The sequence below is a fragment of the Hemibagrus wyckioides genome, linkage group LG17, assembly GCF_019097595.1.
Source record: "Hemibagrus wyckioides isolate EC202008001 linkage group LG17, SWU_Hwy_1.0, whole genome shotgun sequence".
Classification (NCBI taxonomy): Eukaryota; Metazoa; Chordata; class Actinopteri; order Siluriformes; family Bagridae; genus Hemibagrus; species Hemibagrus wyckioides.
In genome coordinates, this window is record NC_080726.1 from 4,954,321 (window position 1) to 4,982,222 (window position 27,902).

General features: G+C 38.2%; 1 protein-coding gene across 3 annotated transcripts in view; it reads left to right on the top strand.

Annotated features, from left to right (window-relative positions):
• The first annotated feature begins 381 nt into the window (after positions 1-381).
• The window catches only part of stard13b (StAR-related lipid transfer (START) domain containing 13b), a 103,397-nt gene continuing 75,876 nt past the window's right edge, over positions 382-27,902 (top strand). The window contains exons 1-4 of one of the 3 annotated variants that reach the window (XM_058413178.1): positions 382-550; positions 6,770-7,855; positions 15,137-15,307; positions 16,817-16,963. In XM_058413178.1, coding sequence (XP_058269161.1) covers positions 6,899-7,855; positions 15,137-15,307; positions 16,817-16,963 — 1,275 coding nt within the window. In that variant the 5' untranslated portion in view covers positions 382-550; positions 6,770-6,898. The remainder of the gene's footprint in view (positions 551-6,769; positions 7,856-15,136; positions 15,308-16,816; positions 16,964-27,902) is intronic. The other 2 variants (XM_058413180.1, XM_058413181.1) reach the window with 2 other exon arrangements.

Sequence of the window (27,902 nt, forward strand, 5' to 3'; positions counted from 1 at the left end):
CAGTGTGCATTTGAATGAAATGAAATGAAATTTCTGCCTCACAACCACTGTCCCTTGATTCATAAGCTCTGGATCGGCCCTGGCCCGGATAAAGTGTTTACGGAAAATTAAAATAATGAATAATAAAACAACAAATTTTAATGTTTATATTTAAATTAGTTCAGTTCCCACCTACTCCCAACTCCAGTGCTGATTTACATCTAAATATACTGAGTGCACTGAAGTGCTTGTTTACACAACACTATCTCTCTCTCTCTCTCTCTCTCCTGAACGCCGACTCCTCCCCTTCCTCATCATACACACATTTACACACTCCTTGGCTGGCTTTGCACTCCTCCTCTTCTTGGCTTAGTCAGTGCATGCTGAAGCCTTGTGTTGCTTGTGGCGATTCTCTGGAATCTGCGATGATAGCACTCTCGCTCGCTGCCTTCACACACACACACACACACACACAGAACGCAAGGCTGAAACACCGGTGTGTGTTCACCTGAACGGTTCACCTCTGTCACTATGACCGCCACTGGATTATCAGACACAAACTAAACAACAGGTAAGGGAAAGAGTTTTGACTCTTGATGTCTATTCAACAGGTTTTAATTAAAAGGGATAGAAGTTTGTCTCAGAGAAGGTTTCTTTCTATATTGCTGTTGTTCTGAAATAAATCTGATTCTAACCCAATGTTATTACACAAGAAATTGATGCAGATTCATTTGTAGCCGAGTTTGAAATACACTAGAGAGATAAAAATGCATAAATGTTGAGAATAAAATAAAATCATTTGTAATAGGTAGACATTTTACTATTTTTTTGTCCTTCTCAGAATGTACAGCAGGTGTTTTAAAAATTTATTTTTATTTTATTTCTCATTTCCTCGTTTTACTTTTATTTAATTTTTTTCATGACAGCACAATTTGTTTAATTTTTATTTAATAATCCAATTATTATTTCTCATTTTATTTTTATTCATGACAGCACAATTTGTTTAATTTTATTTAATAATCAAATTATTTCTCATTTTATTTTTATTTTATTTTTATTCATGACAGCACAATTTATTTAATTTAATTATCAAACTATTATTTCTCATTTTATTTTAATTTTATTTTTACTCATGATAGCACAATTTGTTTAATTTTATTTAATAATCAAATTATTATTTCTCATTTTATTTTTGTTTTATTTTTATTCTTGATAGCACAATTTGTTTTATTTTTATTTAATAATCAATTTATTATTTCTCCTTTTTATTTTTATTTTATTTTTATTCATGACAGCACAATTTGTTTAATTTTTATTTAATAATCAAATTACTATTTTTCATTTTTATTTTTATTCATGACAGCGCAATTTGTTTAATTTAATTTAATAATCAAAATATTATTTCACATTTTATTTTCATTTTTACTCATGACAGCACAATTTGTTTAATTTTTATTTTGTAATCAAATTTATTGATGATTTATCATCTTAATCAGCAGGTAACTGAGATCTTCCACATCATTTCAGTCTAATTCACGTCTAGATGCATATCAGTGTGTTCAGATATTCCGAGTGTGACGGAGGAAGTGAAACTTTCTCTGTGGTAATGTGTGTTAAATGAGATTCCTGTTGATCTTCCTGTGGTGGCATCCTCCGTTTGGCTGTTTTGGCTGATCTTTCCTTCCCTTTTCTGTAGCCGTGAATAAGGAGGCCCTCTTTCACAACGGATTTAGAAAGAGGGGCTGTAGGGGAAGAGGTGAACTGAGTCGATCTTAATCAGTCTTAAACCAAGCGTTTCCTATGGAAGAGGAATGTATTACTTATTTCCTTTGGAAAGGGAAAGTCTTCCTGGTGGTCGAGGTGTTTGTTTTGCAAACACTGTAACATTGAGGTTATATCTCTTTTAATTCAATAATGGAGCTAAGAGGGTTCATGCACACACACACACACACACACACAGAAGGGACAGTTCAGGGGTAGGAGTGTGTGACCTTGCTTCTGGCCTTGCTTGCTTATCAGCTTCTGAAGGTTAAAGCCCCGAGGTGTGTTATCCTCCCAGTTCCACGGGACAGTGTGTGTGTGTTTGTGTGTGTGAGTGTGTGTGTTTGTGCTCATGTGTACATGCTTGATAAAACCTGGCCAGCTGGCCCATTCCCACATTTGCTGTATCAAAGGTAGACAAAAATGCACAAAGGGAGAAGAGAGACGTAGAAAAGATTTTTCCCACATTTTCCACTCCTTCTCCATGCCTGCTTGAGTTTGCAAGCTTTCACACCCTTTATCTACTAAATGATGCAGACAAATTCAGAATGCATGACTCTACACCTGTTTTTTTCCCTAAAGTTTGTGAGTGCAGAATGCTCTTTAAGGTCCAACATGCTCCAAAAATGTCCACCTTGGCCTCTGAAATCGTCGTCCTTCAGGTTTGTTCTAATTTCTCATGAGATTGCTCTCTGGTTCTTGTTGCTTTTTCTTGCTAATTGCCTCATTCAGTCCTTTTTGTTAACACATTTTTAGCTCAAACCTGTATATATGTATATATACATATTTAAAGAATAAAACACTTGGTGGTGTGCTGGCCGAGGAAAATAATAAACATTGGACTCATTAGCACCTAAAAAGTAGATTATTTTCCAATAATCACTCATTCAAAGTGTTTTTTTCCCACTCTTATACCAAAGCAAACTGCTAACATTAAGAGCGGTTTATTAACGAATGATACGATATCGTACTTTTTATCAATTTATAGTTACATTTGATGTAAAGGCTAGTGCATGTTTTCGCTTATATAACAGCAAACACGGGAAACCGGGAACAAACCGGGAATCAAAAAGTAATCTGTCCTCCACTGGCACTGGAGACTCCTTCCTTAAATGTTAAATAAACGTTTCATAAAGTCGACATAACGAATGTTTGGCTTTGTTAAATAACAACATTTGATGCGGACAAGCAGACTCGTGTCGAATGTAAACCTGTGATTTGAATGACAGCTGGCACTATTGTCGGCGCTGAGGCTATAGGAAATGAATGAAAACCTTCCGTCCAATCAGAATCATGCCTTCTTACAGCTTTAACTCTGTTCTTTGGATTAAACAGCCCTTTCATTACAAACGCTCATTATGTAGACAACACTGTCTACCATATACTCTGTAGGCTGGTGGACGACAAACAAGTCGGTTCCCCTTCAGCCCTGAGGCGTCAACAACCAATTATTATATAGTTGTGGCTTATCCTGTCATCCCTTGGAGGAAAAGCATCCTCCTGTTTGACACCCCTGCTGTCCCATAGCTGCACACATGACTCGCTTTAGTCGAGGTGTTAGAAAGGAATGCTTCTACATTTCCTACCGGTCTCCCATAGCTGAATGTATGTGTTTTGTTGGGGTAAAGCGGTAATGAGGGGGTTAGTCAGCCTGCTAACCACAGCCTGGCCAGTGCCCTTTAACTGCTCTGATGAATGGACTGGTGTATTGTAAATCAGCCAGTGGGGGAAGAGACGCTGGATTCCTCACGCCGCTGATGTCACTGCCGTCGTGCCTGTAACAGATCCAGACTTGAACACCTCAGTTGCAGACAGATGTTCAGCCTCAGAGATTTTCTCTCCCCCCATCTCTCTAGATCTCTCGCTCGTGGCCATAAACACAATCAGCCAAGATCTTATACCCCCCCCCCCTTTTTAACACCTTGTGGTGGAGGTGTAATGGACCGACTTTATTTTCACTTTTTCTTCAGCTAACGTTTCGGTGTAACACAGATGGCTCACGTGGGATTGTCTGAATTTTTAACCATTCTAATGTTTCATTAAGCTTTCAATTAGCAGTAAAATTCACTCTTTCTTACAATCTGTGTCAAATACATTCTGTTATTTGTGTCCTGAATGAATCGTTGTGTTTCCTTGTGATGAAAAAAGGTATTCGAGATGATAAACACTTGATTAGAGGAATAGAAATTATGTTTATTTTAAAACCTGAATAGAAAATCCTTTATACTTTCTATTGAAGTCATATGTATTGTATACAAAGGCCATATATTACATATGTATATATATATATATATCGTCTCAGGGAGTTTTTCCTCATCACCCTTGCCTTTAGCTTCCTCATTAAAAACAAATATAAATGAATTCTAAATTAAATAACCAATAATTAATTTTATAATTGCTATTTTTTCAAACTTTTATATTCCTATTAAGGTGCTTTGAGACAACGTTTATTGTTAAAAGTGTTCTACATATAATAGTATTTAGTTGAATACGTAACCTATATGTGACATTTGTAACACGTCTATGATGCATCTATGACAGTCTATGAAGGCTACAAACCACTACATCTTTTTTTTTTTCTCAGAATAGTTTTGGTCTAGTTTTGATTTGAAATATTCCAAGCATTTGTTTTTGCAGTGGTGGTGCTAAATTCCTTCACGCTTCACATTTTCTGCAAATTCAAACAATCCATGTCTAAATAAAAGCGCAAAAAAGACTGAAATAGCAAAGAACATTATTCTAGGCTTGAGAGACAAAAAATCGGAACTCTAGATGTATAATAAGCTGCGAATATGTGCATTCATAACATGTTATGATCAACAGAGAACCTCAGACTGCATAATACCTTGTTATAAACCTGCCCTGAGTTTATGAACATAAGTATTATTAACATTTCATTCATGACTATAATCTACTGACAGACATATACAACATCATAACCTACTTATAACGTGTTAAAAAAGTGTATTTGCTTCCCATAATGTAAAGTAAAGTTTGAGTGTTTCATATTTATCATGTATTACGTTCCAAACACCATGTATAATGCATCGTGAAACAAATTCATAATGCATTATAACATTTGCTATACATTGTAGTGCATGTTTATGAAGTGCATAATAACATGTGTTCATAGTTCAACATATGGTAGATGTGGCTTTCGTAGTAAGTGTTAACAAAATACTTGGTAAACACTTAATAGTGGTGCTCATAGAGCTACATTTACATTTATAAAGCCTTATTCCAACAAATATTAGATTTTTGTTGCTACAACACTTGAGTCAAGTGGCAGTTATGACAGTTGTAAGGTTGTGTTTGTAAACTGATTAACATTACAGTGTCAACTGACTTTGAAACTCAGTGTACTTCCTATGTCATGTTATGATACGACAGTTTTCCCAGTGAGCTTTAATTGAGAAAATGCATCAGTGTTGAATACTTATAAAAGAAGCTCTAAAGTGTGTCGTGTACATTATGTAGAACTTGATGATACTATGAACGTAAAAACCTGCTATATTACAGTTGCAAATTCCTACTTATGAATGCTTATGAATATCCATAGCAATGCCATTGCACTGTCTGAGCAAGTTTGGGTTTAATATGTTGTGTGATTATTATTATATGTTCCTTTCATGCAACTGAGTCACACTGAGCTACAAAGTCAGTTGTTATGAATTAGCTGTTATGTCGACTCATAACGCTACATACTTTTGTCATGTAAACTCAGCTGATGCAGACATTTGAAGTGAACTTTACATTAAATTTGTAAAACACAGTATTTATAGCAAATGATATCTTAGAAATAGCACAAAGGCCTGTGCTGGTCTATGCCAGTTGTCATAACAGGCTTACAGATGTGTTATATAGTCTTATGAGCACCACATTTTATGTTATCTGACCTGTGGTTCCTCTTAAGCAGTGGTTCTCAAAGTAGGTCCATGAAGCAAAGCCTTTTATTTTATTTTCATTTATTTCCCCCCACTTTGTCTTAGGTCCATGATCCATGACTACTATTGCAGGTTTTCTTATTTCTTATAGTCATTAGCACATTGGACTGAAAATTAAATGGGTTTAATCCAAACCTTAATAACACAAACACCTGGTGGATTGTAAAAAAAATACATAACTAATGTGTTTAATGGCGGAAATATTGGCAGAAATAGCTCCATGGCTCCAATGAATAGACAAAAATAATTTAAAGATAAATGTGTTTAAATAATGAGCCTAATATTTACTATATATTTGTTTTATGTTTGTTGGGTCATCTGTTCATTTCATTGACAGTTTATTGGGTCCCTGTCTGTAATGGGCAGTGGTGGTTCAGGTTACTGGTTAAGGCTCTGGGGTGTTGATCAGAGAATTGGGATCAGTCCCTAGAACGGCCCAGCTGCCACTGTTGGGTTCTTGAGCAAGGCCCTTAACCCTCACTGCCCCAGAGGCACTGCATCATAGCTGACCCTGTGCTCTGACCTAACCTCCAAAAGTTGGGATATGTGAAGTAAGAATTTCACTGTGCTATAATGTATATATGACAAATAAAGGCATCTATCTTAAAAATTTAAAAACCTCTGCTCTAGAGCACTGGACTTCCCATTCCACTAGACCCCCATTCCTGAATCAGTTTTATTCTACCTCATTTAACAACCATATCAAGCCAGTTAGCAAGACCTACAAAGGCTGGTATGTTGGTATGTCTGGAGTTATGCACCCCTGCTCTAAATGCTTTGCTGGTAAAGTATGTTGGGATGATGGTAGCTCCAATGGTAAAGGCTCTGGGTTCAAGCCCTAGCACCACCAAGCTGCCACAGTTGGGCCTTTGAGCAGGGCCCCCAACCCCCCTGTTCCAGGGGTGCTGCATCATGACTGACCCTGTGCTCTGTCCCTAACCCTCCAAGCATGAGATATGCAAAGAAATAATTTCACTGTGCAGTAATGTATATGTGACAAAAAGGGCTACTTACTTACAATGTTACAGAGAAACTTTATAGTCTTATAGTTACTTTAGTGATTTTTCTTTGGTTTTTAATTACAGACTACTCACAGTTTCACATTTTGATGACTGGCATCGACCAGATGTTTAAACATGCTAAACACACCAGGACTTGGCTTCCGACTACGATTCTTTTGGATATACCTTGTGACTAGTGCTGGACTATAGAACATGGAGGTCATGGAAGGTCTGTCCATGGTCACACAGGAGGGACATCCAACCGCGTCAACGACACCACCCACCAAAATGACCTTTTCGGTACAGACAGCTGGGACGGACACAGACGGTGATGGACGTAAACCATTGAGTAGCACTTGTGTTGATTCCTTGACTCAGGAGAATGAGATTTGTGGCAAAAAATGGTTCTGCCAAACCACAGAGACTAAACAATGTTCCTCATTAAACCAAAACACTAGTAATAGTTATTCTCTTCCAGCAGGACAAGTCTGTGCTTCACAAGATAACGATGTGAAAATGGGATCTACTCCAGATCTTCTCAAGCCAACACAGGAATACATCAATAAAATTGGAACTTCTGTAATCAAGAAGGAATTTAAGAGCCAATGTAAATGTGAAGTGGAAAGTAAATCTGAACTTGATCTAAATGGATGCTACCATTTTAGGTGTCCATCACCAGAGGACACCTCATTTGCTTCAGATGTTCAAACAGTGGACACGGCAGTTCCATCCAAAGATGCCACAACCTCCAAGGAACCCTGCACTTCCCCAAGCCCTCCCCTCGTTCCATCTCCAGAGAGCTCAATCACAGCTCCAAAACCCCGTTCCGTTCCTTCCCCGTCCAATGGAGGATCTGAACGTCCCCGAATCATCAAACACAAACCGAGTTCTATCACTTTTGCAGATTATGATTGTACAATAGGTCTCAACCAAGGGGTTCCTGAGAGCTCTGATTGTGGTGAGTCTTCCTCTGAAGAGGAGGATGATGATGATGATGATGATGTCTTTACAGAGATGACTCAGATCAGGGAGATCCTTCCTTGCTATAGACACAGGAGAACCGGACGAAGGATTGGAACTGGTAAAGGAAGAGGAGAAGAACGAAATGGAGAACTGGACTCAGGTTCCTCCACTGGTTATGAGGCAGAAGAGGAGAACAGCAGCAAGGAGGTAAATACAATCATTTATGTATGGGATTTTTCTTTTAACTGCATATCAGTTCCATGTTCACAAGAATATGATTGTCTCTATAATTAGCACAGAGTATGCCACATGTGCTAGCTGGAAAACATGAGCTATCTAGCTATCTTTTTTTTTTAAAACTTATGCTTTAAATTATTTTATTGCCACATACCTCATAACTAAAGGGAAGTTGTTCTTTCTATAAGTATACTGTTGTTAGCAGAGAGACTGTAGCATGAACTAGCCAGGTAACTAAGCTAGCAAGATGGTTAAAAGGCAGTCTGAAGATCAGAACTCATATTTATGTAATATTATACAGGTGTGAATATTTCTGATGCACATTACTTGTATATACATATGCATACACAGTTATTTGATATGGCTATGCTTACTAGCTAATATTAGCCAGCTAGCTTGTAAACCTGGAACCTGGCAAATTAGATACAGACTTCCGAGATGCTTCTGAAGTGTTTTTTTCTACATGGTAAGTTTATTATTGTTAGCACAGAGTCTACAGTGTGAGCTAACTAAAAACACAAGCTCCTTTTAAATGGTAAAGGGGTCGTTTTAATGGTTTATTATTGTTAGCAAAGAGTCTGTCGTTTGAGCTAGCCAGTTTGAGATTTCACTAGGAAGTTAAAAGGAAAGTCTGGACAAAACTCACGCTTAAACTACTAGTGTGCATATTTTTTTAGTAATTCATTATCTGTATATATTACTGTCTGTCTGATTTGTCACCCATTTTGTGTACTTACTAGCAAATGTTAGCAATTATCTTGGTGACATCGGCTCAGCTGAGGCGTTTTTTTTTATACACATTTAACTTCCTGAAATTCAGTCCTCCTTGATAATGTGGGCAAGAAAGTCTTTAGATGAAGCTAGCCTGACAAAATCATCTAGCTAGCTTAACCACAAGCTCATTTGAAAGGTTAAAAGGGTTCTTCCTCTAGGTTTATTATTGTTAGCAAAGTGTCTACACCATGAACTAGCCAGCTAGCAACATCCATGACTATTAACTGTGTTCTCTGTATATTTTGCCATTTGAATTGCTAGCTAGCTAATTGCTTGTAAAGTCTACAGAAATCTACTGGAATCATTCATTCATTCATCCATTGTCTATACCCGCTTATTCCTAGGGTCACGGGGGTCTGCTGGAGCCTATCCCAGCGCACATAGGGCGAAAGGCAGGGGTACACCCTGGACAGGTCACCAGTCCATCGCAGCTACTGGAATCACACACTTGCTGTGAATGCTGTGAATTTAAATAAGCTTTAAAGATGTCTTTATTTCTTAACCCAGAGTTAAATAGCAGTTATAATACTCTAAGGGCTAATTAGAAAAAGTATGTATAACATCTTTATTCACTGTCTCATGCCGCCCTGCCTGGTTCGTAATTATTACATAGACTCCACAACGCTAGAATCATTTTTTTTTCTCCTTCTTTTAATTCTTACTCTGTAAAGGAAGAAATAGATCAACAGATATCAGATATTAGTATACAATCAACAGCACAAAATCAGACCAGTACAAATCTTTCAAATATTTCAGTAGAGTACCTGTGACCTCGGTCTCTGTTGTAAAGGAATTCAGTAGCTGTCTTCTTCGTCTCCTTCTGTCAAACCAGATGGTTGTATTGAGCAGTGAACTATGACTTCCACTATTTACAGCTCCCTTAAGTCAGGGAAGATTTGTGTCTTTTTTCCCCAACCCCTTTCCCTGACCTGATGATTAGCAATCTGTGACTTTGTCCTGCTTGTATTTAGTGTAGTGCTTTAATGAAGGGTGGTGTATGAAGGCAGGCTTTAACTCTTGTTAAAAAGAAAAAAGAAAATACAGATACCTTCTATAAACAGAAAGCAGATTTGTAGATTGCGAAGAAAAAGAGATCTTTTTCTTTTTTTTCTTTTTTTTTAAAGTACACAGGTTATATAAGGACATCAGTGTGAATGTGGAGGCTGTGTGATGCTTAAAAAAATAAAAGAAAATAAAAAAAATCCAGGATTAAAAAAATAATAATAATTAAATAAAATTTAAAAATCATAAATAAATTCAAATATTATACAATTATTAAGAAATATAAAAAATATATATTTTAATATATTTAAAATAAATATTTAAAAAAAAATCACACATTGTGCATTATTAATGCATTCATATTCCAGTTGGGTTTTTCCCCCCTATTTATTAATTCTTATGTTATATTAAATGAGCTATGAAACTGATACACGTTGTCAGATTTTGCTTTGCTCAGTTGTATAATTTACCCTTAACCTCTTTCTCATCAGTTCATAGTTGAGCACTAATACACTGCAAAAGTTTGCCAGCTTAATTCTTTCGAATGAAGTAAAATCTAGCTAATTTTTCTACACATAAATAGAATCCCAAGGAAAATGTTTTGCCATAGCTGTCTCCATCTCCAAACACCATCTTGAAACCATACTTTGAACTGATATTAAATATGAGGCATGCGCTTAGAAAGAATGTAATCAACAAAGGAGTGGTGTGGAGTTACTGTTCCCACTCCAAATTTGATCACTTTCCAATAACACCACGACCTGAAGTCTTTTATTCCTCTAAAAGCACAGCTATTTGCCAAAGCTAACCGTTTTTAAAAAATAAAATGACTGAAGAGCGACGTCATACTTTTTTAAGCCGGGATTGAATATCTGTGAAAAATGTTAGTTACTAGTAATACCCTATATTTTAATCTATAAACAATTGTTAAAGTTAAAATAAAAAATAGCTAAAAATGCCCTTTGTCATTTTACAGAAAGAACGTAATTGTCTCTGTCCTGAAGACTTGTCTGAAAACTCTGTTACGAAGAGCGACGCTGGAGACTCCTTCTAAAAATATATAACAAAATAGAAATAGAATACAGAAAATATCACCATATCAACAAATAAACAGGTTTTTTCATCAGATTACGTAGTCCCGGTTGCTATAGAAACAATAACGTATTAGAATACGTACGAAATGTAATAAAAACTACTAGGGATAATTCATCAAAACGTTTAGACCAATCAAAATGAAGCATTCACACAGTGCTGTGATATAAATATATGAACAATGACTTGATATAAATCAACTTTTGCACTCCATAGTATAAGGGATACAATCAAAGCAACTTAATGGATCATGTTATTTGACATTTTCCTGCATGGCACAGTATCATTTATTTCTCTTTTTTCAGAACAGGAAAGAACTCCATCATATTTTTATTTTCTGAGAGTTTCTTTCCATTGAATGGTTGTGAAAGTCCAAAACATCCTAAGATAGTCTGGACGGAAGTGGTTCTAAAACTGGACAAATTGTACAAACTCTTATTTCCTTCCCAGTACACAGTGGAGAGCAAGCAGTGCAAGAAAATTTATAGTCTCTATTCATCTGGGAGTTTTTCAAATCATTTTTTCCCCCTCTGTACGACTCCCAGTCCTGCTTTGTTCTGCACATGCTGTTCTCTCTCCTGCTGCTTTTTCTTTGCTCTTTGCTCTTTGCTCATACGTGTTTTAAGAATGTGTGAAAGAATGCCGTACCTTTCACAGACACGTTGACCTTGCCTCGTTTGCACCTACTCCAGACATTCCAGGGCGAATCGCTGAGTCCCGAGTCTCTGTTTGAAAGGAGTGTGAATGTAGAGGATATGTTGTGGCAACCGCTTTACTGAGTGATGCTGGGGTTCTTGAATGGTTCTTTTGTTGGTCTCGGTATTAAATTACGTACGAGATTTGGAGCACGCTTCACAGAAATCAGGGTTAAAAGGTTGCACGTTGTAGCTCTGCGTCATCACCATCTAGAGGGCGCCATTCCCAAACGTTAGGAGTCGCAAACAATTTCCTCAGTGAGATAAGGATATCTAGATCATAATGACCCGTTTTCACCCTCGATAGTTATAATTAAGCGAGAATTAAACTGCCTAACCCGGATGGTGCTCTTTGTCAAGCATTCTTGAATGACTTCATCTCCTTAAAATCTTCCATGACCCAGATCTGATGCGTTTAAACTAGCAAGTAATGGCTGGTGGCCTCTTTTTTGGTGCATCTTCCTACCTCTACACAGTGTCCTGACACTCTCAGTGGGTGGTATAGCCATGGCTGGCAGCCCAGAACAGTGCCACAACCGGCCACTTAACTCCTCATTTACATGTCAAAGCGCCAGCAGTGAGGTTTCCAATGTGGCTAATTTGCAGTGATACAGTTATGGCCCTCACTCATTCTGTCCTCTTCTGAAGATAACAATGATGACTTGATCTGGAGGGTTGACTCATGCCAACCCTGTTGCCATGGCGAGTGTGTGTTGCACGATTGACAAGGCTGAATAGGGGGTCGAAATGAATCGAGGCTACTGTCTCAAGTCCGAGGATGAAGCAATGCTAAAATTCCAGTCATTCCGAACGAGGAATGGAGAGATTCCCAGAAACGCTTTGTGTGGCTTTTGTGCTGTTTTTCTGTTTGGCTTCAGTTTGTGGAAAAGCTTGAGTATGCGCTTAATGATTTTTTTGTCTTAGATGTTTAAGTATGATTTATAAAACTCGTTCAATCAGGTTAAGGTTCTGATCAAAACGTTAGCGGTTCAAGTCCCAGCATTGCCAAGCTGCCACTGTTGGGTCCTTGAGCCAGCCTCTTACCCCTTTCTGCTCTCAGAGTACTGTATCATGGCTAACCCTGTGGTCTGACCCCAACTTCTTAAGCTGTGAAATACAAGAAAAGAATTTCACTATGCTGTAATGTATTTGTGAGAAATAAAGGCATATTATTCTTCTAACATCAGATTGGTCGAAAGTCACAACTGGTCTAGATGATCAATATAGACACAATGTGAACAGCAAAATGCTTTTAAACAACAAACTGTTACACCATCCATGGAGTGAACATATTAATCTAATTAAGCAACCAAAACTTAATGTTAACAAACTACATCATTGTTTATTGCGAATATCATTAATTGATTAATCTCTGCTTCACTTCATCATTATAACACCTTTATAATGGTTATTAAAATGGTGATCATTCCTCTATAATGCAAGCACTGTAATGGTTTATTGCTTTATTTTATAACTGATTCGACTTTTTTCAGCCAGAATTGAATATCTGTGAAAAATGTTAGACCCACGGAAGTTGAAATAAAAGACAGCTAAGACATAAAAAATGCAGCTTGTCATACCTTTTACCAAAAAAGGTAAACTTCTCTTTCCTGAAGACGTGTCTGAAAACTCTGATACAAAGAGCTACTTCTAAAAAATTAAACAAAATAGAAATATAACTAATTCTAATAAAAACATATCAACAGAAAAACAGTTTTTTTCATCAGATTGCCTTGTCCCTGTTACTACAGAAACGATAATGTATTAGAATAAGCTCATTCATATAAAATGTAATAAAAACTACTAGCTATAATTAATAAAAACCTTCGAACCAATCAACGTCAAGCATTCACACAGTGCTGTGGTATAAATGTGACATATTATAACATAATAATAATACTATTCGGCCATTTTTGATTTTATGATAATAAAGGAACATCTTAAAAATGACTTTTTTCAGAATCAAAGCAGCTTAATGGATCATATTTGAGTTAAGCTAACCCAGTCCCTAAACCTTTGTATCCTTTGTACGACTTGAGTCAAATAATATGGTGCAGATTTGGAAAGCTATATTGGATTTATTTCCACAAAACAGCAAATAACACTCAAAAAAATCCCCTTAATTACGTTGCCATCAAATGTCCATCTAAGATTAACCAGGCGTCCCAAGATTATGCCAACATAAACATTTATATTCTTTAGTCTACGTCAAGGGCTTGTTGGTTAGTCTCATAGAACTAAGACAGGGTGACGCTAACTCCTTGACAGAGGTCAACTTGAACCTTCCTCTCACCAGCTTTGACCCCAGACCACCCTGTTTCTCAAAAGTCAGTCGGGGATTTCGCCAGCTTTTGGTCATTCCTGTTAGCTTCAGCTTGAGCAAGCCACTTTCGCCTGCTGAAGGTCAGGCATCTGACCCTTGAAGAGAGTCTGCTCCCTGTTCAGTATGCCAGATCAGGTTCTCATGGCCACACAACAAGCATGGCTCCTGTCTTCTATGAGTTATTAAGAGTCGCAGATACCACCGAAAACAAGCAGCCCAGTTGAAGGAATTCCGGAGGGACTGTAACTGTTATCTTCTCTCTCTTCTCTCAGTTGGAAAAATTGCAAAATTAGATTTGTATTAAGCGTCCATGTGATATTTTTTGCAACCATTTTATGTACATTAAGCTCAAAATGAGTCAAAGTAAGTGAGTGTTTAACTGTGACTCACCCTGCAACCTACCCCCCCCATTTCCTCTCAAAAGGAAGCCCTGTGTTTGGGGCCTAATTGGTTATGCCTCTTAACATCGCCACATTCCATGGGAATTTACAGGACTTGTAGTCTCAGGCCCTCAACCAAGCCTAGTAGCTCAGCTGCCTCTGACAAATGCGTTCCACTTTGGCATGACACCCATCAAAAGCATGATTGTGTATAGATGAGAGCGAGCATTGATAGGCGGAGAGCTCTTTGCCCCGGGGCTCACAGAAGCGTGCTCTCACCCCCCTCCCCAAACAAATTCCAGGAAATGCTCAAACATCCCTGTCTGTAGTATGTCCTTGGTGCTACTAACTATTGTAAGATCTTCCTTATAGTCAGATTTTTCATCCTCTTCCTCTTTTTGTAAAAAGAGAAAGGGTCAACTATGTTGATTTATCACTTGGTGACTGAAGTAGCTGTCTCTGATTTATAGCTGCGGACTCCCCGGATTCCCAAACACAAGCGATGTCTCTGTGCTGGATGGGGGTAGTCTATTTATACCCTTGTCTGCGGGTGTCTGGAGAGTAGTGAAAGCTTTCAGGGGAGGAATGCCAACAGGCTATACATGGGCCACATGGCAGTCAGCAACTCTGCGTTTGTTTTGGTTTGATTGCAATTCTATGCAGTGTGACATCTTACATCTACACTGATAACCTTCTGTTCAAAACTCTGTTCTTGGCTAGCAGAACCTGAAAGACTCCTTTGAACACCCAAGGAAAAGAAAAACATCCTCTAATGTGGTTTTCCACTGTAAGGATTAGGATTAACTAGTAAAGATATTCCCGATTTAGGATTATTCGGTAAAGAGATTCTTGATTATGATTAAACCAGTAAGGTATTCCAGATTAGGATTAACCAGTAAACGTATTTCTGATTAGGATTACCAATTAAACGTATTCCGGATTAGGATTAACCAGTAAAGGTATTCATAGTTCTTTCTGCCTGCAGGCGTCTCCTCTCGTCCTGCTGTCTCCCTGGTCTGAATCCATGAACCAGCTCATGAAGAGACTGGACCGGCTCAATCTGGACATTGAGGAAGCCCTGAGCGCCAGCTCCTCCCCTTCTGACACACCCTGCACCACACGGAGACAACCGTTCAACGATAAAGCTTTTCACCAGGTTAGCAACAGACTCTAACTTGTTTTTTTTTGTTATAATGATGGAGGAAACATCGTGTACTTAAAGCCTAGAATTCTGATTCTGAGTAACTCCTGGTAAATCTCTGTGATTATTTTGAGGCAGTGCAAATCACATTTTTAAATTCTATTAGTTGGAAGGATGGAGGAAGTCCAGAATCAGATGTCTCTAAGCAAGTTTCATATTTTCTTTTCTTCATTCTTTCTTTCTATTTTTTGTTAATCAAATCAAGAGCTGCTCCGGTGAAGCAAAATACATCAGTGTGTGTACAGAATCCATTTCCTTTTCCATTTTTCTTCCAAATCACATGCTATATTGAATAACATCAGTCCCCGAGTTCTGGTTATAAGGGTGCTCTATCGATTGGGTAATAGATTCAGTGTATATTTCAAATTCATAAGGAATCCATATTTATTTCAAGAGCATTTACGTGACGAAGTCTATAAACTGACGGATTCATCATGGTCTCAAAAGCACAATGAAATCAACCACCGTTATTAAATCCCACACCATCCATAAAACCGTGAGAACGTCGTCACATGAAGCGCCGATGCAGCCCTCTAGTCCAGTTCGTCAGAATTCTCGCCAAATGTCGCTCACAAGGCCAGTTTCTAACAAGTCACGCCTGCTTGAGCTTAAAATCGATTACTGGAGCGGTATGAAGTAGAAATCTAGGTGGATTTTACAGCCTTTTCCTCAAACAGGTGGCCTCCTAAAAGCTATACATATAAATCAACAGCGCAGATACAGACAGACATTTTATACACTTTTGTTTTCAGTATCAACCAATAGAAATAGTTCAGATGCCTAGACGTGTTATTGATATTCATCCCATGAGAGGGTGTCTGGAAGGGACATGACTTTTGATACCAAAATGTGTTGGATTTCTCATGGCGTCCTTTATAAATTTTTTTGTTTTTTTTTGTTTTACTGCCCTCAGATGACATGCAACAGTCTGGTAAAGATTGCACAGGGCTGTGGAGATTGAGACAGAGGTCTATTGTGTTGTCAAGCTTCACCACTGGGAACTTTCAAATCTACTTCTAAAAAAACCCGCATTGAAGCTTGTGACACGTCCAGCCCATAAACCAGACTTCAGAAGGAAACAAAAGTGGCTTTTGGTTCCTCATGAGTGTCCGACAAAGCGTCTGTTCTTTAACCAGAGCTCTGTTGGTGTGTTTGTATCATTCTGTCCACTCGAGATGCTTTGAGCGATACACTTCTCACAGCCACTCTGACTAGCATTACTAGTTCCCAGCAATCTAAGGTCTATTCTGAGAAAGGTCATATTCGCCAGCTTTTTATCTATTCGCTATTTTTTCCTCTCAATCGAATCTTGGACGTCTTTGGCTTTGGCTCTGGCTTGGATTCTTTCCCTTGTCACTGACCTCTGTTCTGATTTCCTCTTTCCCATTGCGAGTCCTCTCCAGAGTCCATCCTGTCCAAACCGTCTTTCTGTGTGTGGTGACTGTGGTCTTGCTGTCATTACAGAGCACAACAGCGTGGGGATCAGAGGGAAACCAAACCCTGAACAATAACAGGATCGCTAGAGGACCAAGCTGGAAGGAATGCCATGGTCAGGATATCTTCTTACCTAACTCTTCCTCTGTGACCAGGGCACGTCCCAGAAAGACAGAGGTACGTGGATGATCTCACTTTATTGAGATTTCACACTCTTTGTGCTCTGTGTCACAGCGCGTACTCTGAGCGACTTACTGGTCCGGGCAGATAAAATAATAATAATAATGTCAGGAAATCACATGGTGCTGAGGCATTAACGAGTAATCATGTGATGAACTGAAGCTTGGAAATGTTTAGTAAGGATCCTGGGTAACAATGCAGCACTACAGATGGATTCTAAATGATATTTAAATATTTTTTTAATCTGCTACAAAAAATACAGTTAATGTAAATACAATCAGGATTGAAATAATGTTAAAAAAATAAACATCAGCTCATTTTAGTTTGGGAAAAATGTCATTATTTTTTGTATATGTTTCTGATGTTTATTTATTAACATTTTTGTTTTTAGTACAAACTAAGAGATATTCAGGATGTGATATTATACTGTATATACTGTATGATGAGACTCATGCTAACAGTCTCTATGACACCCATATTTATAATTGATGATGATTAAATATGGAATTAAATTCTTTGCAAGTTGGTAAATATTCTTAAGTTTAAATAATCATAAGCATTTTTAAATAAAATCATAAAGCTTAATAATTGGATATAAATAATGTCTTGGAAACATGTTGTACTATTCCCTTAATAATATTTGTGTAATATTTATTAACATTTAGTAACAGTTATTAATATTTATCAAAAATATTATATATGTTACCTTAAAATCATTATATTCCAGATGGATTATAAAAATACAAATACAGATATACTATCAAAAATACTTAATAATTTCTTAATTATTAATTAAAATATATTCTAACCTAAATTGTTCTATATTGCATTACAAAACATTATATGATTATAACAATAAATATAAAAATAAATAGCACCTTACAAATTTTAATAAAATTCTCTCTATAATATAATATAATATAATATAATATAATATAATATAATATAATATAATATAATATAATATAATATAATACATAAAAAATGAATAAATAAAAAAATAATAATAAAGAAATAAATAGCACCTTACAAATTCCAATAAAATTCCTTCTGTAATAAGGAATAGGTTAAAATATACACTTGAGCTATTTGGCATTGACATTTTAAATGTTTATTATGTGATTATAACTGTTAAACAACAGTACAGTTACATTATAAACATTCACGGATTATAATGGGTCATAAAGGTTGTTCATTACAGCACATGACATTCTAATGAATAGTCACAACTGAGTTACAAGATTATAAATCCTTCAAAATGAAAATCTGCATGGGGCATGATTAGCATTTAATATAATGCCAACAAGGAATCCTTAGCAACTCACCGACAGTTAGAAGCACTGGAATAATGCTTTATAAACGAGGGCTTCATAGGAAGTGAATTCAGAGTGATGGTAAACAGAGCGATTTGTGAGGGTTGTGTAATTCCTCCAGTGTTTGGATTGCTGAGCAGTTTGTATGTTTTTAATAGCCAAATTTTGCCTTAGTGACATTTTGTTGTTCATCTCCTCATAGTAATGAAGTCAGATGATAAACGAAGGTCTGTTTTCAAAGCTGGAACACACAGTCGATTATTTTTGCTCAGTGAAAGGAAATAAGAGAGAGGGAGAGGGAGAGAGAGAGAGCGAGCGAGTGAGAGAGAGAGAGAGAGAGAGAGAGAGAGAGAGAGAGAGAGCATATAAGTGGATTTAATGGCTACTACTGGTCCTTAGCAGCACTATTTTATATTAAATGTCATTTACAGACACAGCACAGCTTGTAAATTTCAGCTTGAGGATTCACAGTCACTGCATGTTATCTGCTTAGGAAGGAAAGAATGAAGCACTGGTGAAACATTTAGCCCGAGTCATGCAAAGCCAAGTCTGTATTTGCAGTTTGCGTTACGCATGATCAAGAATCTACATTAGAGACTATTGAAGGCTTTGCCAGATCTGGTATCTGCTAGAACACAGAAGATTGCTTTTCATGCACAATAGAAATTTACTCTTCCTGATTATTGATGTCTATTAAAGTAAAACTCTCCATGAACTATACAGTATATTGCACTGAAATTCTTGTCATGTTTATGTAGTAGGTGCTAATTTGTTGGCTTTGATTATTCCTGAGAGAGGCTAGCACTTGTGTGCTAGCATATCCATCCATCCATTTTCTATACCCGCTTTACTCCTAATTAGGGTCACGGGGATCTGCTGGAGCCTATCCCAGCACTCATTGGGCAAAAGGCAGGGGTACACCCTGGACAGGTCACCAGTCCATCACAGGGCCACATAAATAGACAGACAACCACACACACTCACACTTACTCCTATGGGCAATTTAGAATGACCAATCCACCTAATGTACATGTTTTTGGAGAACATGCATGCTACTGTACTGGCATATGTTGTTAATAAATATTTTTTAGGGAAAGAAATTTAGCTCCTGTTTAGCTTTCTGTTAGCTCCTTAAATGAAAGCATTTTGTCTTCACACACCTTTTCCTGAGTGACTTTCAGTGCCATATTATTTAGAAATCCAGCTCCGAAGACATCGCATTGCATGAAGTTCCATGAAGCTAAACAACATACAGAGTTGTTCTTGGCTAGTTAGCGATCTAATAACCGTTGAGTGTGATGACGTTAATGGTGGTGATCTTTTCTAAAATACACCATTCATAAACATCTCACAGTGTTATTTATACATGACTCCAAATGTAATGGCAATGATTTCATGTTACGCAATTTTTTTCAATTATAGGACCGTTTTAATATAAAAGTTTTATTGCTCATTTTTTGGAGACATGGTCCTTTTGGCCAAGTAGAGAACCCTAGGGTTCTATATAGAACCTCAAGGGAACCACAAACAGGGTTAAGGGAGTTCAGGGGTACTATTTCAGTTTCATTATAATCGTGTCTAATAATAATAATAATAATAATAATAATAACAACAATAATAACAACAATAATAACAACAATAATAACAGGAATCAGAGTGAATGCCATCAGTCTGACTATCTGTTTATACTCTGTGGGAATCTTACACACCACAACGTTATGCACATTTGGTTTCCGGCTGCCAGAGTAATCCAGCTTATGTTGATGTTACATTGAGTTTCCCGGCGGTCCTCCAGGCAAGGAGAAGGGGATAAAGTTTAGGTCATTAGCAAAGCTACAGAGTTTACAGCTGCTTCACTTTCAACTCCTTTTGTCACTTCATTTCAGTGCAAAGGCTTCAAAAGCTCTTTCCCCCATGTTGTTTCCCAAACATGATCAGATGAGCAACGCTGAGTCTCAATGAGCACGATATCTGTGGGAATCCAGTTCTTTTCCGTTCGACTGGAGAGGAAGGCCAGATGTGTTTGTTTAATCTTGGAATAGCTGAGCAGTGTGGCACTGCTAGGTAGCTTTTTTTATTTGGTACATGGGAACATGGCTACAGATTTCTGAAAAGGACCGAGGAGGCCCACTAGTGTGAGAATGTTTGTGTGTGTGTGTGTGTGTGTGTGTAAGCATTTGTATTTGTGTGTGGCGGTTGAAGAAGGTAATTGGCTTGGAGGGAGTAATAGAATGATTTGGCTTTGGGCCCTCTGACAAAATGAAGTCTGGTTCTCAGAGAAGCTTAGCAGGTCACAGAGCTCCAGAGCCGTTCCAAGGTTGTGGAGTAAATGAATAGGCTTCACTGCTAACAAATGAGAAATCTGAAACTCTTAAGGCAGAGCAGTGATTTTTACCAATTGTAGGTTCAACTGGATTTGCTTTAAGTCTCACACAAAGCCGACTGCCTGCCATCCGACGCTGTCTGTCTGACGTCACTAACTGTCTGTTGCTTGTGGTGTCCGTGCTACTGTTCGCCTCATTTCAGTGCCTGGCAGGTGTCAGTGTTGGAAGCTAGCAAAAAATAAATTATTCTTATGTATAGAAGTAACCTAAAACCTTACATCTAATTTCTTCTTATTTTATACTCATTTACACCACCTTCTGCTCATCTGCTAGAGCTAGCTATATGATTTTTTAACTAATAAAAATAGTACAACAGGCAATTCAAATAGATTCACATCAGTAGAAAAATAGTAGTTTGTTTGGCTATAGATCCCTGACTGGATACGAATGCATATTCATGACAGATCATTATACTAAATACTACAGTTAAAGAAGAACGAATATTTCAACCCACCTACATTATTTCCCTGAAGGTATTTCAAAATACTAATTTTATAATTTTCTGTTGCATCAGTTCATTTACAATTGTGTCTTAATTGGGAGCCTGTTATTAAGAAAACAATAAAGTAGACATCATAGCTCATCTTCTCCACCGGCTGATAAATTGACCATTACAAGCGAATGACAATTATAGGCAATCCATCCATCCATCCATGTTCTGTACAACTTTTTCCAAAATCTGTTGCAGGGAACCTGGAGTCTATCTCAGGCTTGGTACTGATCAAAGTCAATGTAATTTAACTGCTTTTATTTCCACCAACTCTTCTGCAATTACGTATGTGTTATAAACAGTCCTAACATTGCTGATTTTTCCTCCGAATTTATCCAAGATTTTTGTAAGCAACCAAGATGGAGGTGGAACAAGGTTCTGTTTTAGGAACACTGGATGCAAGTACATCCTAGATGAGATATCTTCCATTTACACTTCTGTCATTTGGCAGACCTCTTATCCAGAGGGACTTGCATTTTTAATTCACATTACACAACTGAGCAATTAAGGGTTAAGGGCCTTTCCCAGGGGTCCAGCAGTGGCATTTTGATAAACCTGGGATTCGAAATAGCAACCTTCCAATCAGTAGTCCAACACCTTAACCACTAAGCTACCACATCCCAGCATAGTCCATCATAGGGAACCATTTGCATACCTATACCTACTTACCCCAGCCAGTCTATCTACTTTAAGATGGAAGGTGGGAGGAAACCTGGAGAACCATGAGGAAACCCACATGGATTTAGGGAAAACATGCAAGACAGTAAGCAAAGCAGGAATCCTCGAGCCACCCATTTTAAGTAATTTAAATATTTATGATGTTACAATGTCATTCATTCAGAGGTAATAGACAAGGATGGATGAATGGATAGTTGGATAGATGGTAGCTATTCCTAGATTTTCAGTTGCATTTGCTTGGAGCTTAGTTTTTCCTGGTCCTTTTTTCACTTTTTCACTTAGGACATTATTAGCCTCTCTCATCAGCTAAGGGATGTCCTCTGCAGTCACAGTTAGACCAGGAGGTTATGTCTCACCAGATTACTGAGTGTATGATTGTTGTTCATGTTTGTGTACCAAATTGGACCTCACCCTGTCTTTCCCCAGCACCTCTCTGGCATCTCCTTGCACTTGGGACACTGTAATCATTCAGGCCATTTAGAAATGTCTGATAGTAAGTCAAGGTTACTGGACTGTTCCACTGTCCCACATTTTCAAGATCTTCCTGATCACCTTGATATATTTCTACTAGACATTTTAATTGCCCTGGATGTCTGGAAAAGCTGATAAGCATCCAGTTTGTGTGTCTGAGACAGTCCTTAATTTATTTTCCTTGTTTTCTTATCCAAATTAATCAGCCAGTTTGGTGTTCGCATTTGTTCCTGGGAAATCCGATAGCCAGGCATTTGATTCTTCAGACATTCATTTGTCTACATTAGGTTGAAATCCAAGAGTTCAAGGCCAGCAGCTGGTCCGTGTCAGACTGTACAGAGTGTGTATGTTAGTTCTCAGTCCACCTGCAGGTGTGTAGGGTGGGATAAGTGTGGAGAGGAAAGCAGCTCAGCTGGATGGAGATAGATTACAGAGCTGAGAGCAGCTCAGGAGGCCAGGATTTGTTCTGTTCCAGTAGAGCTTAAACTTCAGTGCGAACTATGGGGCCAACATCGCTCCTGCAAAGTGACAAAACACTGCTGGGTTGAGAGGTCAACCTGCTGGACTTTCTCCTATTTTCACTCCTTACTGTATTCCATTCACTGTTTTTTTTCCACTGCCTTTGATTTTCAAGACTTTTTTGTCTTCTCTGTAGCTTTTATCGGCAGCTAATTTCTTATATTTCTGTTTCTTATATTTTAAGACTTCTGGCTTATGCCCAGTAACGGAATACTCACTTGAATTCACTTAAATTCACTTTTCAACCTGATCTCTGTTTAAAGCATACAATCAAGTCGCAGCTCCCATTTCTTGATCTTCTGCCACCAATGGTACGATGAAGACAAACCATAACCGTAGCTATTTATTTTATTAGCATTAATGATAATAATAAAGCTCATGTAACAAATAGGAAAGATTGGTAAGAGTTGGGAAGGTTGCCCTCTTCAATGGCTGTGTCATTTTCTTTTAATTTAACATACTTTTAATAGAGGTCTACATATAATATAAATGATAAAGAAAGATTTGATTGAAGAATTTCATGAATGTGTTTGACAGAAATATATGAATATAGAAAGTTTGTAAATCTAAATAAAGCTTAGATGCTTAGAGATTGTCAAAATATTGGCCTTTCTTGAGTAGGTTAAGTATCCATGCTTGTTTTGGTGTAATGGTGGATTGAGATATTCAGGCCAGTACAAGAGGTATTAATGGAGCGTTCTGTGTAAATAGAATGTATAAACATGGTACTGGTATGTATTTCATTATAATGCCCATCCTGTATAGGCTTGTCAGTCATAAATTCATACAGAAAGAACAGATTCCTTTCTCATCTTTTGTCTTTGACTGTAGCTTATACACACAGGAATTCTTGGAAGTGTTGCGCAAACCCACAGCAAATAAACGAGTAGTGTTGTGTGCCAACAGACAAAGCATGATGGTTTATCTACAAGAGCATGTGCATGCTTAGGACAAAATCCATAACACAATGTTCTGGAGGATCTGTGTCTCTTACAGTGCATACACTCATATGTGTACATAAAGCATGACATGCATCCATGGTTTAGTGCAATGCGATCCTGTCACGGCCATCAAGTGTGCTGGCACAGAGCCTGAAATCTGTCCTAAACATGGTCACCCCTTAGCCTCCTCACTGATTGAATGTGTAATCTGAGGTCATCGAACAGGCTGCATACTGTTCGACTCCGCAAACACAAAGTTCATTTCACCTGCAGAGGACTGTGACAGTGAAAGATTCAGGTTTCTGCAGAAGTGCTTATCCACACGTCTTCCCCAGGCCGTATCTGTCATAACACAGCAGAGGTTCTGCACTGGGCCCAGCGCATGACCACATTCCTTTCGAGTCCTCTGGGTGGATGGTTCTAAAAGCTACCTCTTTCCCAGCTGTGTAGAAAGTGTGGTATGATAGATGGAGCGTTGTCTAATAGCCTCAGCAAACCTTCCGTCAAAGTAGCTCCAGTAGCCCCTTGTATTTATAACCAGACAAAAAGGTTTAAAGGTGATGGATAAACTATGGAATGTATTGAAATCTGAAGAGCAGCTAAATATAGAGATGTGCTCACATGCTTTTCATGCAAGTGGAGGTGAAGAATTGTTTTACTGGACCACATCTGAGTTGGTTAAGGACTCTGGGTGCACTTTGAAACACATGCTGTGGGCATTGTTTTCTTGTTTTTTTTTTTTGTTTGTTTTTGCTGCTTTCTCCATTTCTCCATCTTACACAACCCACTATTATTCTACCTTCCTCATTCCCCTTTCGTTTTGTTTATTTTTATTACCATTCTGGCTTCTTTTGTGCACTGTAGGCAGAAGTGGAACAAAGAAAGGCCAAGCTTCTTAAAATGGTAAGGTAGTACTTGCTTGTGTTGCACTGTGTGGCATAGATACTGAAATTATCTAGATAATAACTACAGAACAGGTGGGGTTTGTCCATGTTTTGTACGAGTGGATAGGATTGGATAAACTTTGTTCAGAAGTGAGTTGAATTTGTCAAATCTTTGGTGGGAGTGAGTAAGATTGGTTAAACTTTCAGCTGGGGCAAGTGCAATTGATAATACTTTCTCCTGGGAGTAGAACGGACAGGTCAAACTTTCTCTAGGATCATGAACTTTCCGCAGGATTTAATGGAATTGGTCAAACATTCCCTGGGAGCATATTGAGAAACCTTCCACAGGAGTGGGAAAGAATTGGTCAAACTTTCTGCAGGGGTGGGTGGCATTACTCAAATCTTCTGCAGGAGCAGGTAGGATTGGTCAGACTTTCTGATAGAGTGGGTAGCATTGGTCAAAACATTTGTAGAAGTAGGTAGGATTGGTCAGACTTTCTGCAGAAGTGAATGGATTTGGAAAAACCTTCTATAGGAGTAAGTAGAATTGGTCAGACTTTATGCGGGGGTGGGTGGCATTACTCAAACCTTCTGTAGGGGCAGGTAGGATTGGTCAGACTTTCTGATAAAGTGGGTAGCATTGGTCAAAACATCTGTAGAAGTAGGTAGGGTTGGTCAGACTTTCTGCAGGGGTGATTGAAATTGATAAAAGTTTCTGTAGCAGCAAATGGGTTTGATCAAATTTTCAACTGTGGCAGGTGGACTTCATTAAAGGTTTTTCTGGAGCACAGGGAATTGATCAAAATCTCTGTTGGACTTGGAGGAGATGGTCAAACTTTCTGTTGGTGTGGGTGGGATTTGTCAACCCTTATCCAGGGGTTGGGAAAATTGTTCAAACTTTCTGCAGGAGTGGGTGGAATTGGCCAAACAGGAACTGGGGGATTGGTCAATCCTTCTGCTGGAACAGGTGGGATTGGTCAAACTTTCTCCTGGAGTGGGTGGGGTTGGTTAAATATTTTGTGGTTGTGGGCAGGATTGGTCAAACTTTCTGTGGGAACAGGCGGAATTGGTCAAAATTCCTTTGAGTGTGGGCAAGATTGGTCAGACTTTCTTTGGGAGTGGGTGGAGGTGAGATTAAAAACAATCCTGCACACCTCTAGTGTGAGAATTTCCAAATATTATGATATTTCGCAGCTCCATTAAACTTCTCTGGGTTAAGGATCAGCACAAAAAGTCTGGACTGAGATGACAAACTGCAGGAGGGGGCCTCAGAGTGCCTTCTCTGTGATTTAAGTTTCATAATATCAGCCATTTATTCATGGATCTCTGGTGTGGTTGGGGATAGACAAGCCGGCCAAATATAACAGTACAAAATGAATTGTAAGGGGAATTCCAAACATAAAAAATGTTTCATGGGCCATGGGGGCTAAGAGCAAAGAGAAAGTAAACACAGAAGTTAAAGTAAAAGGCCATCTTGGTATATGACAAGGAACACTGATGGTTATGTAATAAGGGTTTTATGACCTTTGTTCTCGAATCCAGCTCAAGTAAACAGTCAAGTGCAGGTTTGCACACCATTTGGTCGTCAATCAGGTTTTTGATTTCTGACATAGTTGTGTCATACACTTCTTTCTGGAGAGAGCAAGGACAATGGCAAACCTTTTTTCAGGTTGTTTCTCTAATGATTTTGGTCAACAGTCCTTTTAATAGTTGCCATTTCACCCATAGTTCATATGAACTTTGTTGTTTTTGGGGCGGTGGTGGCTCAAGTGGTTAAAGCTCTGGGTTGTTGACCGGAAGATTGGGGGTTCCAGTACCGCCAATTTGCCACTGTTGGGGCCCTTGAGCAAGGCCCTTAACCCTCTCTGCTCTAGGGGCGCTGTATCTTGGCTGACCCTGCGCTCGGACCCCAACCTCCAAGGATGGGATATGTGAAGAAAGACTTTCACTGTGCTGTAATGTATACAGTATGTGACAAATAAAGGCTATTTCTGTTGTGGGTCAAACTGTAGTTGTCAAAATCAATGAGAAGGCAAACTTTTGCACTCAGTTGTATTCACACTGTGGAAACTGATACTGGCAATGTTTGACAGATGATATCCTAGTTTATAATACTTGTAATTGTTTTGATCGTCCCTTATCTCATCCTGTTGGATCGATTGCTCTTATTCCAAACAAACTTATTTGCACTACACTGTACACCTCATGGATTTTTATTTCTTCCCGTTTCTTCACATTACCTGAAACAAACATATCCAAATAATAAAAAAAAAAAAACCCATTAGAATGCAAAAACATCAAAACGTTTTTTAGGTGTGAACGCAGGACATTCCTCTGCGCATGACTTGTACATAAATATGTGCGTGTGTTGCTCTAGGGTTACAAATCCTGCAGGGATTTGATAGTTGAGTAAAGGGATAAAAATTTCAGGTTGCGGGTGAAAAACAGGACTCTTGTGGATTAGAAACACAACCCCGTCTCTAAACAAGTAGCACTTGCCGTCTGGCCTGGACTGAGGGCACGTTAAATCATGCAGGCCCGGGGTCAGCTCACTGATCTACAGCTCTGTGGGAGAAAGTTGCAGTGCGGTGGTCAGGTGATAGCTCGGTTCACGATGACTGGGGGGTGAGTGTTATTAATATGTGTTAAAATCTACAGCTCATGTTGCTGAGAAGTATATACAGACAACACAGTCTGGTCTCACTGACCTTTAGACCCCTTGAAGTGGAGGTTTATGTATAGTAGTAAAGCATGACTCCTACTCTGTCTGTACTTTAATACATGCAGTATGGGATAACCAGAGGATAGTCTAGTCTGTATACATTTAATGCAAAATGTGTTTAATCCTAGTTTAAAAACATTCCTTTATCATTTTAGTTGGAAAAGAATGACTATTAAAAATTGAAAGCTTTTCAATAATTCTGTTACAGTTGGGTAAAATAAGCCTCCTATTAAGATTTCCCACATATTTACAGTATATCAGTGTTGGGAACTCCATATTAATTCAATTTTCAAGTCAATTTATTTGTATAGCACTTTTAAAAATGTCTCAAAGCAGCTCTACAGAAGTATAGAAACACAGAAAAAGTTATAGTATAAAGTTTAAAGTTAAGTTACTATTTATCGCTAGTGTTTATTCCTAATGAGCAAGGCTGAGGCGACGGTGATGAGGAAAAACTCCCTGAGATGATATGAGGAAGAAACCTTGAGAGGAACTAGGCTCAGAGGATGAGAACCTCATCCTCATTTGGGTGAC